We start from the raw sequence: 14,195 nt of genomic DNA, 5'->3' as shown, positions 1-14,195 counted from the left end.
CCACTCATGGAAGAAAAGATGTGGGTACCCAAGCCCTCTCAAGAGCTGGACCAAGAAGGCGAGCCACATAGCCCCAGAACAGGTTCCAGGGCTGAGGAGCCCTTTAGGACAGCAAGGCTGTATAATAGAAGCTAGAACTTTTTCCTGCCCCTTACCCCCCCCCAAAAAAAAATCCAAGATCAAGGAGGAACAGTCAGCATTCATGTTTACTCATGAAATAAACTGTTTGGGGAAATTATCAGGATGTGGTGTTAATGACATGTGTATCTGAAATTGTACCTGCCTGAGCAACTCCTTCATAGTCTCTCCCCTGACCCCAAAGCTCTGTCTGATATGATAGCAAAGCACAAGGGGGGGAAGGGGGACATTGTTTGTTACGGTTGATACCATACCAGCTGCAGAGCTGGCTTAGAGCAGGCATGGGCAAAATGTGGCCCACATGCCCCCCATGTGCTCTGGTATGGCATCTGCCACCAGCACACCACTGAATTTCAGCAGCAAGCCACTACGGAGCTTAAACATGACAACTTCACTTGAAAATCCTGATGGGAGTTACTGACGTGCTGCTCCATTTCCGCAGTGCAGCGTTGATGGGACTGTAGGTCATGTGGGAGGTTCCAAGGGTGGAAAGAAGCATCCTGCTTTGCGCATCTTAACACTGAAGGTTGTTTTGTTCTAAGCTGCTCTCCCCACCCAGCCCAAGCCTATGCATAGCAATAGTCTGTGAAGCAGCACATAACCTTTTCCCACTTGGCACGACTTGGTGGTTTGGAATTATGGCACTTCTGAATGCAACCCAGTTCATAATGGATCAGTCTATTTCCTGTAAACAGCAAAAGAGAGGACATGTATGAGAAATTAGTGTGAGTTTATTATAGACCAGGATTTACCCAGTTTGCATCTTCTGGACCTGAGTGTGGAGCCGATTGCAAGACTGCAGTACCCAACGCGCTGCAGCACTTCACAGACTTTCTAGTATAATTGCTTTCCCTGCTAAAACCCATTGCCTGTCACTGTAAAATGCAGTTTCCTAATAATTAGAGTGATTAAGACAAATGTATTAGATACTGATGATTATAGAAGCCCCATGATATTGTGTGTGTGTGTGTGTGTGTGTGTGTGTGTAATTTATTATGTATTTATTACATTCATATCCCACCTTTCTTCCATTGTGGAACTCAAGGTAGCTACATGTGGTTCCCAGGTGGTTCTCCTTCCAAGCAGTGACCAGACCCAGATCTGCTTAGCTTCAGCAAGGTGGCTGCCTCATGTGCCTTCAGACCATGTCTTGGGACCATGGACCCCTGGCTATAGTCTTGTGAAGTTTAATGATGGCACCCCTTGCTCCATGATTTAGGTATGAATTTTAGAACACATCCATAACTGGCTTGCCCTAAGAGCATGTCTACACTCCAAACCCAAATTAGTTTGTCATAACTTTTTCCCAAGGAATAAAAGCCATAGTGCCATAAGCAGACATAGGACTGAGAAGAATTATTCCAAGAAGAATTGTAGGGGTGGGGATGGGGACATGACAGAACTACAGCTTCCAGTGTCTCTTGGGGGAAGCTTTGATGGTTAATTCAGCTTCAGTTTGATAGTGTAGGTGTAACCAAAGAGAAAGAGAGAACATGATATAGATTTAAAAGAGATGTGCATTCCAGCCTTGTCCTTTCCTTCAGTGATTTAAATCAATCAGCTGCAGGTGTAGCTAGGACAGAGGTGGGCAACCTCAACTCCAGGCCCACTCAGAAGCAAAATCCAGAATTACCCAGGGAGTCCCATCCCCTTTCTCCCAACCACTTATACTTTGGTAGTTTTCCAGTGATGGTGCCGTGTATGTTTTTTACAAATTCTAGAAGGTTGAAATGCCTCTCCTAAAGCTTAGTTGCTGACAGTTAGACCTTTACTTTCAAATATGCTGGCATTTGGGGTATTTTTGGCACCAGGCCTTTTGCCGTTGGCCCTATCCACCACTGGAATGCAGCCCCCACAAGCTTTTCTGAAATTGAATGTGGTCCTTGGGCTGAAAGAGCTTCAAAACCCCTGAGCTAGGACATCTCCAAGGAAGTTCAAAATGGACCTATGGCCTGGTTGGAGTCCACCAGGAAAAGAGCCTTCAGTGTGGTGGCCCCCTTCCTGTGGAACTCTCTGCCTTTGGAGGTCAGGCAGGCGCCAACATTGTGTTCCTTCCACCACCTCCCGAAGACATTGTTATTTCAGGAAGCCATCCTTAGGTGACCAGCCATGATCTATTAAAGTCGATCTTATTGGAATTTGTCTTTTAAAAAACATTTTAACTGTTATAACCTGGTGTTTTATTCTTTTATCTTTGTTTCTTCACCACTCCAAAATCTTCTGATGTGGAGCAGTATACAGATATTGTAAATAGATAAATAAATAAATAAATAAATAAGGTGGAGATCATTTCTAGGGCATGAACAGCTCATGTGAATCCTTCCAAATCAGTGGCGACTACATAAGAATGAGGATATCTTCAGTGACAGTAGGAAGACACACATAACTCTTTCAGAGCTGTGTTGCCACTCTGGAAGTGCCTCCAACTGCAGTCATTCCAAATGTATTTTGTCTTGTACACTTACTAATGTAGGGTTTTTTTGAGTAGCTTCCTGCTTCTGGGCCTGCCCAGCAGAATTCAGATGTCTCAGGACAGCCCCCTGTTAGAACTGGCTTGTCACAACTGTGACACCAGAGGGTGTTTTCTGCAGAACTTGGCTGGGGAGAAACAGAAATGAAGGATGGGAGAGAAAAATGGAGAGGCAAGAAATCAAAGCAAAGGGATGATCACACATGCAGCTTAAAGCACTATTTGCTTAAAACAGTTTGTAACAGGAACGTCAGAGTTTCTATGGCCAGAATGCTTGCTTACTTTACAAGTGCTTCTATCCCAGATTAACAGAAATCCTTCATAAATGTATAGGCACATAAAAGAGTGTGTGAGAAGTCCAATCACAAGTTAAGACTCCAATGTAAAACACTTTAAACTCACTGGCAAATTAATTATTTATTAATATGTGACTCCATTATTTGTATTGTGTCTTAAAAACAAACCTTTCTGAGGTGGCTTCCTGATAAGATCAAAATGCAATAGTAAAATCACAATATGACAATACTGAAACGTATTGCTTTGGATTGTCTTGTAGCTTCCCAGGCCTTGAGAGAGGAAAATAGGTGCCAGTCCAGCTAATGGTACTCCTGGTTGCCTCCAGTGGGAAAAAGTTGATTGAACTTGTGACTACTTTTTACCCCCACAATCGGTAATTTATTATGATTTGTCAAGGTGAGTAATAATGGGGCTTATTTGTGACATAGTTTAGCTGGATCAGTGCTAACGTTTTTATTTTAAAATGCAGGAAATGCAAAAGCTAATGAACATCTCACATGTGAAAATGCTCTCACTGTTTACAGCATGTTCAGATCTTGATTCAAAACTTCTTTTGCTTCTCCAGTTTTTCTTTACGTTGCAATCCTATACCCACTTACCTGGGTATAAGCCCCACTGAACTCAATGGGACTTACCTCTGAGTAGACAAGCATATGAGTCCACTTACCAGTGGAAAGGCTGAGAAGCATCCACAGCCCATAAACTAGAAGCTTAGTTGTTGTTATTTTAAACCGAAGCTTCCTAGTTCAGTCAAATGATGGTTTATGTGCAGATGATGATGATGGAGGAGGAGGAGCAGTTCAGCTAATCCTTTCTACAATACTTCCTGGGACAACCAATCCTCAGCTAGATGGTAGATTTCTCATGCAGCACAGATGCAGTGATTGTGCAGTATGCATAATCCAAGATGTGGAGTTGATGCATTGCAGGTTTCTCCTGGGCCCTACCATAACTTCCTTTTTAGCAGCTCTCTTCCTGAAACTCCAATAAAGCTCTAAAACAGCAAACCAAAAGTGTGTAAATGTCCATAATGATCTGATTTGAAAAATGTTAGGATAAAAATTAGCAGCACCAGCAGACACCATGTTCTCTACCTTCCTCTCCTACTCCCTGTACACCGTGATGGGCACACAGCATGGTGTCACCCCCATAGATAACGCAGAACCTCCATAGGCAAGCATGCAGGTGTGTGATAACACCCGTGCCCAGGGACAGAAGAACACCAAGGACTGGAGCTCGCCCACCAGAACCATGTATCTGGGAAACACAGACAAAACTCCCTGTGAGAATAGATTCCCCACTCCAGCAATCAAGAGGCAACCTGAAAACATAGCTTCCCTTGCTAGATCAATAGCCCCATGTGCATACTCGGTGTGTATCTACATAGTATTATGCATCCCTACATCCAGACAGAGAGTAGAGTTTGCATTTATTACAGGGCCCTTCCTATCCTATCCCTCCAGCAGCTATGTTACAATACTGTAACCCTGAGGTCTCCGTTGTGACCATGGACACCGCTTTTGGTACCCAGTGTCAGGGTGGAAACTGAGCCCATAGAGCCCCAGAGCAGTTCTGATTCTGAGGAGGAACAGCAATCTATGGGAGAGGAGCTCGCTCATCTCTCACAAGCACAGCAGCTGGCAGAGATTCCTCCTGCCAGCATTCCTGGGAGAGATAGTGACCCTGGCAGTGAGAGAGCGCTGGAGGGGGGCTTGCTGGATGCTCAGCACAGACGCAGGGAGCGACGACAGATGGAGGGCGCCGAAAGGAGGTGTAGCGCTCGCTTGGCGCGCAAACAACGGTCGCATCCCGAGGACCCAAGGGAAAGAGGGAGGATCTCTCCCTAGCCCATAAGTTCAGGGTCTTCCCGTGGTTCTCCTTCAAATGGGGACCAACTGCCTTACCTGGAGCTTAGGCTACTCAGCTATCTTTCCCCAGTGCTGTTCCTTGCTTTGTCACTAGTGATTAGTATTCTGAAAGAGTCATAAAGGAATAAAGTCTTGGAAAGAATTCCTCGTCATCTGTGTCCTGAGTTGGCTATTGGTGGGGACTGCAAGAGGCAGCTAGGGCGCTCCTGACACCCAGGCTCCCTGCCTCTCCTGATTTTTATTTTCTTAAGAATTTTTTTTGAAAACTCCCCCCACCCCCAATTGGGAGACTGGCATGCTGCAAAGTGTCATGGACCATCTTTCTTGCATACACTCTGGCATTCTGTCACAGAATACTCAAATCTGTGAAACTTTTTTTATTGTAGCAAATCTCATGGCAAAAGCTTAATTATTACAAATTTTCATAAATCATATAGCTAAGGCAAGAGCCTCAGGCCCTGAGCTTCTCACAACTGAACTGGGTTCTAAACCTTCCCAATCCTCTTCTGAAATCAAATTCTGACACTAAAACTACAGGGCCCACAGGAGCACTTGGGCTAGACCTGACAAAAAGAAATGCTGCCCTCCAAGACCATATCTATTTGGGTTCAAAAGAGTGGTTTTGTGTTTTGGAGCTCAGGTCACCATCAACTTCTACTTATGTTCTTTGGCAAGTTACTTTTCTTTTACTCTCACCGCTTTGCCTTATGGGAAATGAGTGATCTGTGACCAGCCATGCCCTCCATGGCAGCTGTGTTATGAATGGGCAAGCCTCTCCCATGGCAGCCATTTTGTGAAAGCACCCATGACACTGCCTCAAAATTTTAAATGTACCCACTGACTCCCCCCCCCCAAGCTGGGGACTGACTGCTACTGTAACATACCAGGGATACCATTGGGAGAGTTTGACATGAGATCCCCTGCAAGCATTGAAAGTGAGGTGGTTGACATGAACCACCTCTTGTATTTGTTTATTTTTATTTCACTCCATTCCTTGAGACCTAATATCTAGGAGGGCTGAAAAGCCTGGTTTAAAGAAAAATCTTAACTGCCCTCCTAAAAGCAAGCAGTGATGGAGCCATACAGATCTCCTAGCGTAGGGAGTTCCAGAGGGAAGGAGCACTGCAGGATTCAACCATTCAGATCCAAGCTGAAAGACTGGCAGCCCAGCTGCCATTTTGAAAATAGAACAGAGAGGAAGTCGGAAAGAAATTATGCTACAGGATTACATACAGTCATTTTCAGTACCCTAAGTACACAAGGAGGAATAAAACCAGCCTCATAAAATGTTTAGTAGCCAAGTGCACTGCCCCAAAATGCTTGCCTCCCAAAACATTGGGACGTCCTCCCGTTCCCAAAAAATGGATGTAAAAATCTTGGCTGAAATTGTTGGCCAAGCCCTATACATTACGATGCAGTGAAGCCATCATCATTTAGTAATTATTCATGGTTGTGTTCGGAGCCTTGTGTGCTGATATATTGTAGTGTAGCCTTCTGGGAAAATGTTTTGTACTTGTAATGAATGTACTGTGGAAGTAAACTGACTTGCATCTTTTCCTATGGTGGTCTGGATTTCTGCCCCTGATTACCCTACCTGTGTCAACATGGTTCCAGTAGGATGTGTTTCCACAGCCCCATCTTATGCAAGTGTCCTCAAAGGGAAATTCCACAGAGTTTGACAGGTCTTCTTCCTCTGATGTATCTGAGAGATCTGTGTTCAAACTCCTTCTTAGCCAAAAACATATTGTGTGACCTTGGGAAAGTCACTATATTGCAGTCTAAACTACCTCACAAGGTCGTCTGAGGATAACGTGAGTGGTGGGCATGACTGGCCCAACAGCAAATCCCCCCCCCCAAAAAAAATCAAGGTGCATCGTACCTAAGGCTGGTCAGGTTGCTTTGACACCTGAGGCAGAAAATCCCAGAAGCGCAGTTTCCCCTCTCCCTGGTTTAAAAAACAGAACAATAAATGTACAGTCTGCTGCTCTATCATGACACAGAATCGGCTGTCTGAGGCAGCTGCCTAACTTCGCTTAATTCTAGGCACAACCCTGGAGCTGGATCATGCAATTAGGAGCAGGCAACATGCCGTCTGCAGCAACATGCAGCCCCTTGACCTTAAATGTGGTCCCTGCTGCTGCTCCCACCACCCACTGCTGCTCCCAAATTTGCCTCAGCCGTGGCAGTAGCAGTTAAGCAGTCAGCGACAATTCATGATGGTGCCCTAAAAAGGGCCAATTTAGCTTTAAAACAAGGCACACACCTTGTTTTAGTGCTAAATTTTGCCTTTTTAGGATGCACACTGGTAGCGGGGTTCTCGGACATTCTGGGATTCTGGGGGATTCCAGGTTTCTAGGGGATTGGAATCGGCCCCTGGAGCTGCCCTGATGTATGTAAACTGCCCTAAACTCCTTGGATGAAGGGCAAGAAAATATCCCTTCCCTTCTGTTTTAAATTCACAGTGAGATTGTTAATTCGCATTCTAGGGCAGTGGTTCGAACCGGTTCACCACAGGGATTGTAAACTTGAAGGAGGTTTGGTTATTATTTGATGACTGGAAGTAGTGATTCATTTTGGTTTGCTTAGAATTAGATAACACCCTCTCCTCCTCAGTGTTGACATTTCTGGCTCTTTTAAGTTCCTTCATGTTTCTTATAATTAGTGGTTTTATTCAGCTTTTTACACCCAAGATGTAATCTTATAGGCAATCATTTCTTTCGTCAGATAAGAATGTCTTAATAAGCAGCTAATCTTCTCAGCTGACTAACAAACCTACCTTGCAACAGCACCCTCTAATTTAGGGTCTGAGGACAAGAACCTACCCACAAACTTCAGACTTTAAATCTTTGTCTTGTAGTTATTTGTGTGGGTAGGCTAGTGGGGGTCGGACACAGCATGCTAAAGCTGAAGACTCCAATAGAACAAACTCCTCAATTCAGTGGGAGGACACAAGAAAATATACATACCTAAGTTTGCAGCCTTCACCTCCCATTATTTATTTAACTTCCTTATAAAAGACAAAGAAACAATCTGAGACTTTTGGTGATTCAGGTAAACTGTAATTGGTTTTAATCATAGTGATGTATTGCCGGAGAAATAAACAAGTAAATCAATAATTTGGTCCAAACTAGAGATGATATGCAGTCAGGTGACTACTTCCCCCAATGCTTTTGATTATTTTATAACAAATAGCACACTCAGGAGTTATTAATTCAGTCAAACCAATTCAAAGAGCAGAGGAATGGTAGGGAAAGAATCTTCTCTGCCCTTTTCTCCACCAGCTTTTTTTCCCCATTCAGCACCCTCTCTCCTGGCTGCTTTTCTGCACATGGAGAAAAAGATGTGGGTGCTGGAGCCCTCCCAAGAGCTGGACCTGAAGACTAGGCACATGGTCCCAGAACAGGTTCCAGGGCTGAGGAGCTCTGTAGGATAGTGAGGCTGTATAGTAGGAGCTATCATGTTTCCCCCACTGCCAAAAGCCATGCTCAAGGAGGAATGGTCAGCATCTGAGGTGGCCAGCCACTCCATGTTTACTCATGAAATATGGGGAAATTGTCAGGGTGCTGTGCCAATGGCTTGTATATCTGAAATGACACCTGAACAACTCCTCCATAGTCTCTCCCCTGGCCCCAAAGCTCTGTCTGATATGATAGCAAAGCACAAGGGAAAAAGGGGGATGTTGTTTGTTATGGATGATATGGTATCAGCTGCATACTTTGCTTGGAGAGTGACAAGGTAAGCTGGGAAAGAAAGCGAGAGTGGTAGGAGCACTCTAACATCAGGACATTGACGCTCTTTTTCTCACCTCCTCTCCCTTGCCTGCCTGAGGCTAGGCATTGCAATAGTCTGTGAAACAGCAATAGTGCTCATGCCACATGAAGAAATTGTCGGCTTTGTTATCCTCACAGTTCTGGATGCAACCCACTTCAGAACGGATCAAGCTGTTTCCTGGGAAAAGAAAAGGAGAGAGGGAAGTCTGAGAAATTTGTTCAATTCTTTTCTTTTTTTTACCTGTGTGCAATCCCGAAATCAAACAAAATCTGCAGTTGAAGTTGATATGTTTATGAGCTTGCAATGCTTTTTGTGAAACACAAAATAATGCACCAGAAAAATGTGTACTTTTGAAAAATGCACACAAATGAGCTTGAATCGATGGGAGAAACGTGTTAATGTCAAAATGTGCACAATCAAGGAGTACATTTGGGGAAATGTGCACAAAAATACACACACATTTTCATGCAAAAGAAAAAGACCAAGGTCACAATTTGATACGGTCACCAGTTGGAATAAGCCTTGAGGTGAAATTCGGAGAACTGCGATTAACTTGAGTTTTGCTGATTTGCACATCCCTAAGAGAACATCATAGGCCATGCACATTACAAAACTGTTGGTTCCCTCTGTTCAGCTACTTATCTTCCTTGATGTCCTGAGATCTCAGCTCTTGATGGACACCATTACATTTTGAATATCTAAAGTCCAGCACAGGTTGTTGTTTCATAATTGTTGTTTCAGTTGACTGAAAGAATTAATATATCTCTATTTCTGTACTGGAATCTTCCTTGACATCAACCTCATGTTACTTGAATGCAGTGTGGCCAGATCATTTTAATTCAGCACACATTGGTACAGAATGGGGGGAGGGAACATTTCTGGAAAAAAACCAAATAGGAAGAAAAATTGGAAGTATTTTTCCCAGGAAACTTAGAATCATAGAATAGTAGGGTTGGAAGGGGCCTACAAGGCCATCGAGTCCAACCCCCTGCTCAAAGCAGGAATCCAAGTCAAAGCATCCCTGACAAATGGCTGTCCAGCTTCATCTTGAATGCCTCCAGTGTGGGAGAGCCCACCACCTCCCTAGGTCATTGGTTCCATTGTCATATTGCTCTAACAGTCGGGAAGTTTTTCCTGATGTTCAGCCGGAATCTGGCTTCCTGTCACTTGAGCCCATTATTCTGTGTCCTGCACTCTGGGATGATCAAGAAGAGATCCCGGCCTTCCTCTCTGTGACAACCTTTCAAGTACTTGAAGAGCGCTATCATATGTCCCCTTAGTCTTCTTTTCTCAAGGCTAAACATGCCCAGTTCTTTCAGTCTCTCCTCATAGGGTTTTGTTTCCATTCCCCTGATCATCTTTGTTGCCCTCCTCTGAACCCTCTCCAGCTTGCCTGCATCCTTCTTAAAGTGTGGTGCCCAGAACTGGACACAGAACTCAAGATGAGGCCTAACCAGTGCTGAGTAGAGGGGAACTGGTACTTCAGAGGGGAACTAGTAATTAGAGCTCTGCATTACCATGAAGAAAGAAGGGGGAAAACATAGATAGTTCCCACTCTATTTATCCCATCCACTCTCTCTGAACATACTGGGCCTATTCACACACATGGCGGGAGGGTGGTTAAGGTAACTACAGAGTGGGGTAGTGAAACCACAACACACGGGCCCGTCAGACAACTGGGAACTATGCAGATCTGTGTGGTTCCACTACCCCCCTCCTATAGTTACCAGGCAAGCTTACCTCAGTGGTTTGTGCTCATCCCGACATCCTTTGCGGCACAAACAGGCTCCCAGCAACCACCCCAGCAGCCCGAATGGCCGCACAACCATAGAAAAAGTCCATGTCGGCTAGAACAGCACCTGCAGTGCCAAACACTCTAGCCGGTGGACTCTATGTTCATGGCCTGGAGGTCCTCTGGAGCCCGTTTAAGCCACCAGGGAGCCTGCCACATGTGACGGTAAGCCACCCCAGGGGCCCTTAACCCTTTTGTAGGGGGTGATTACCCGGCGTAGTTTGTAACCATGTGGAACGTGGTTTTCTCCCCCCAGATGACATGCTAAGCCACTGTGGTTAGCAAAAAAAAAAGCCTAACCACCATGGCTTAGCGTGACATCTGAACAGGCCCACTGTCACTCTTTTAGGTGTCCAAAGCTCTGTGCAAAAGCCACTGCCCCAACACACACCCATGCAGTGAATTGTGAGGGGGCCAAGATGATGCCTGCTAGCCATGCCCCTCTATGCCAACATGCCTCCTGACTCTACAGAGCTACAATTCTAGTGTCTCCTGCGGGAAGCTCTGACCGTCAACTGAGCTCGGGTCTGATAGTGCAGATGTCACCAAAGAGAGAAAAGCCAATACAGACTTAAAAGAGATATGCATTCTAGCTAGGGATGTCAGAGGAATCCATCTGGGGGATGGAGCACACCGAGCTTTCATCCGCTCAGCCACCCGGGCTTCAGCTCGTTTCCCTGGGAACTGCCCGACTCGATCTGCATCGAGTCAGGCCACTTTGTGGATTTTCCAGAGGGGAGGGTTGAGTAAAAAGAAATTTGTGCAAATTGTACAAATTGTGTAACTCATGCAATTTTCGGCCATAATGTGCATGATGTGTGCAAATTATGGCTGAAAATTGTGTAAGTTCCACAAACTGCAGCTGCAATTTGCTCAAATTCCTTTTTACACAAATTTTTAAAAACTGGAAAAGTTCCCAGTTTTCAGAAAAGCCACGTGACTCAGCCCGCAAATGTGAGCCAAGTCAGGTGTGCAGCAGGAGCCCGTCAAGCCTAAAGAGGGCCAGATTTCACAGCAACGGACATCCCTAATTCCAGCCTTGCCCTTTCTTTCAATGATTTCAGTCAACTCTTGGTTTAGCTAGGACAGAGGTGAGGAACCTCAGGCCTGGGGGCCAAATTCAGCCCTTCTGTGTCCCAATCTGGCTCTTTGGAGAATCCACACCATCTTCCTGCTTGAGCAATACAACAATGGAACCAATTCCCTAGGGAGGTGGTGGGCTCTCCCACAGTGGAGGCATTCAAGGTGAGGCTGGACAGCCATCTGTCAGGGATGCTCTGACTTGGATTCCTGCATTGAACAGGGAGTTGGACTTGATGGTCTTGTAGGTCCCTTCCAACCCTGCTATTCTATGATTCTATGATTCCCTTGACCCCATACCTTCCCCTCAAACAACTAATCATTTGGTAGTTTCCTGGCTTTTTTTGCAGTTTTTCCACATTCCAGAAGACTGAAATGCCTCTCCTAAGACTTGGTTATTGGCCGTAAGAGCTTGAAGCTAAAATATGCTGGTATTTGGGGGTATTTTTGACCCCAATCCTGTTGCCTTTGGCCCCACCACTTACTGGAGAGCTTTTTGGAAATTCATTTCAGTCTTTGGGCTGAGAGAGATTCCTCACCCCTGAATTAGAACACCTCCATACAGGAGATCATTTCTAGGGCATGAACAGCTTGTGTAAATCCTTCAGAATCAGTGGGGCCCTACTTCAGAAAAGAATATTTTCCATTGAAAAGAGGAAGAGACATCACCTTTTCAGAGCTGGGAGACTGCTTAGAAACTGTCCCACTGCTGTCATTCCAAATGTACCTTGCACACTTACCAAGATAGAGGTTATTTGTGTAGCATCCTGCTCCTGGGCCTCCCCAGCAGAATTCTTGTATCACAGGACACTTCTCTGTTGGAATTGGCTTGTTACATTGGTGACACCAGAGGGCATTTGCTGCAGAAGATGGTGGAGTGTGGGGATAGAAACAGAAATGAAGGGTGGGAGAGAAAAACTGGGAAGCCAAGGGATGATCACACATGAGGCGTAAAACATTATTTCCTTATATCAGTTTGTTATGGGAATGTCAAAGCTACCTTGATGGGAATGCTCACTAGCTTTACAAATGCTTCTAACCCACTTTAGCAACAATCATACATAAATGTACCAGCACATAAAAGGCTGCATGAGACGTCCAAAATCAAGTTAAGCCTAATGTGAAAATACTTTAAGCTCACTAGTAAATTTGTTGTGTGTTGTTATTAATTAATTAATTAAAATATTTATACTGCACTTTTAAGAACAATTTTTTCTAAGATGGCTTGCAAGTAATATCAATATACAACAGTAAAATCACAACATGACTATATTGAAACAGATTAGTTATGACTGCTCAGTCCTTGATGGAGGAAAATAGGCTTTGATCCAGCTAAAGATACATCTGATCGTCCCCAGTGAAACTGATAGAAGAAGTTGGTTGAACTACCTTTTTTCCTCCACAAACAGTAACTTAGTAAGATTTTTCATGAATGGTATTAATCTTAGTCATGACATAGTTTAGTTGGATCAGGGCCAAATATTTTTTATTATTATTTTAAGATGCAGGAAATGAAAAAGCTAATTAAAATCTCATGTGTGAAAATGCTCTCACTGTTTACAACATGTTCAGAATTTGGTTCAAAACTCCTTTTGCTTCTCCGGTTTTTCTTTACATTGCAATCCTATACCCACTTACCTGGGTATTAGCCCCACTGAACGGGACTTACCTCTGAGTAGACAAGCATATGAGCCCACTTACCAGTGGAAAGGCTGAGAAGCATCCACAGTCCAAAAACTAGAAGCTTGTCCATCTTCAGTTGTTGCTGATTTAAACCAAGACAAAGGCTTCCTAGTTCAGTCTGAAAATAATAATAACAATAATAGTAAAAACAACAACAATGATAAAGGTTTCCGAGTTCAGTCAGATGGTGGTCGCTGTGCATTGAAAACAGCAACAACAACAGCAATAGGATTGTGGATAAGGTTGAGCAAGTCCTTCCTACAATACTTCCTGGGATAATCAATCCTCAATGAGACTGAGAATTTGTCTTGGGGCTGGCAGAGACAGTGATAGTTCTGCATGTATCATCCAAGATGTGAAGCTGATGCACTGCAGGTTTCTTCTGTGCCCCGCTATACCTTCCTAGTTAGCAGTTTTCTTACTGAATCTCCAGTAAAACTCTGAAGCAGCAAACCAAGAACATATAAATGTCCATAATGATCTGATTTGAAAAAAGATTAGGATAAGAATTAGGAGTGCTAATGGGTACCACATTTGGTGCCATCCTCTCCCACTCCCAGCTCGTTACACTGGGAGTGACAGCATGGTGTCACTCCCATGGAGTGTTCTGAAACTCCACAGGCAGGTGTGCAGGTGTGTGATAATATCAGTGCCCAGGGACAGAAGAACACCAAGAGTTGGAGCTTGCCCACCAAAACTACTTATCAAGGAAACAGGCACAAAATCCCCTGTGAGCATAGATAACCCACTCCAGCAACCGACTGGCAACCTGAGAACATAGATTCCCTTGCTGGATAAGTACCCCTGGGTACATGTTTGTGGAGCACAGATCAGTACTATGTGTGGTGCTAATGGTTTCTCTGGAGCTCTGGCCAAGAACTAGATGGATTTTCACTCCCAGGTCCTAGAAAGCTCCTCTTCCTGCATCTTCCTGCCCCCTCTTCAGCCTCTGCTCTTCCTGACTCTCTCTTTTTATACCCTCCTCCCTCAAAACCAAAAGTACTATTTCATACCTGAAGAAATAAAACTTAACTAGGGAAAGGAAACTGAAACTTAACTGGGGAACTGAAACTACTCCTCTCAGGGAGACCCCCCC

General features: G+C 44.5%; 1 protein-coding gene across 1 annotated transcript; it reads right to left on the bottom strand.

The window, feature by feature from the left end:
• Positions 1-7,821: 7,821 nt before the first annotated feature.
• LOC146340531 (prostate stem cell antigen-like) lies at positions 7,822-13,955 on the bottom strand. The gene is made up of 4 exons (XM_084808143.1): positions 13,902-13,955; positions 13,118-13,217; positions 12,157-12,276; positions 7,822-8,721 (listed from the first exon to the last, which is right to left on the bottom strand). Exons 1-4 carry the CDS (start codon positions 13,911-13,913, stop codon positions 8,603-8,605), a joined length of 351 nt encoding a protein of 116 aa, XP_084664269.1. The 5' UTR covers positions 13,914-13,955; the 3' UTR covers positions 7,822-8,602.
• Positions 13,956-14,195: the final 240 nt, after the last annotated feature.

Source organism: Heloderma suspectum, chromosome 6 (assembly GCF_057233095.1).
Source record: "Heloderma suspectum isolate Gila_16-S chromosome 6, 16-S_ref, whole genome shotgun sequence".
Lineage (NCBI taxonomy): Eukaryota > Metazoa > Chordata > Lepidosauria > Squamata > Helodermatidae > Heloderma > Heloderma suspectum.
The sequence above is the reverse complement of the archived record's forward strand: the minus strand, read 5'-3'. Positions and strand labels throughout refer to the sequence as shown.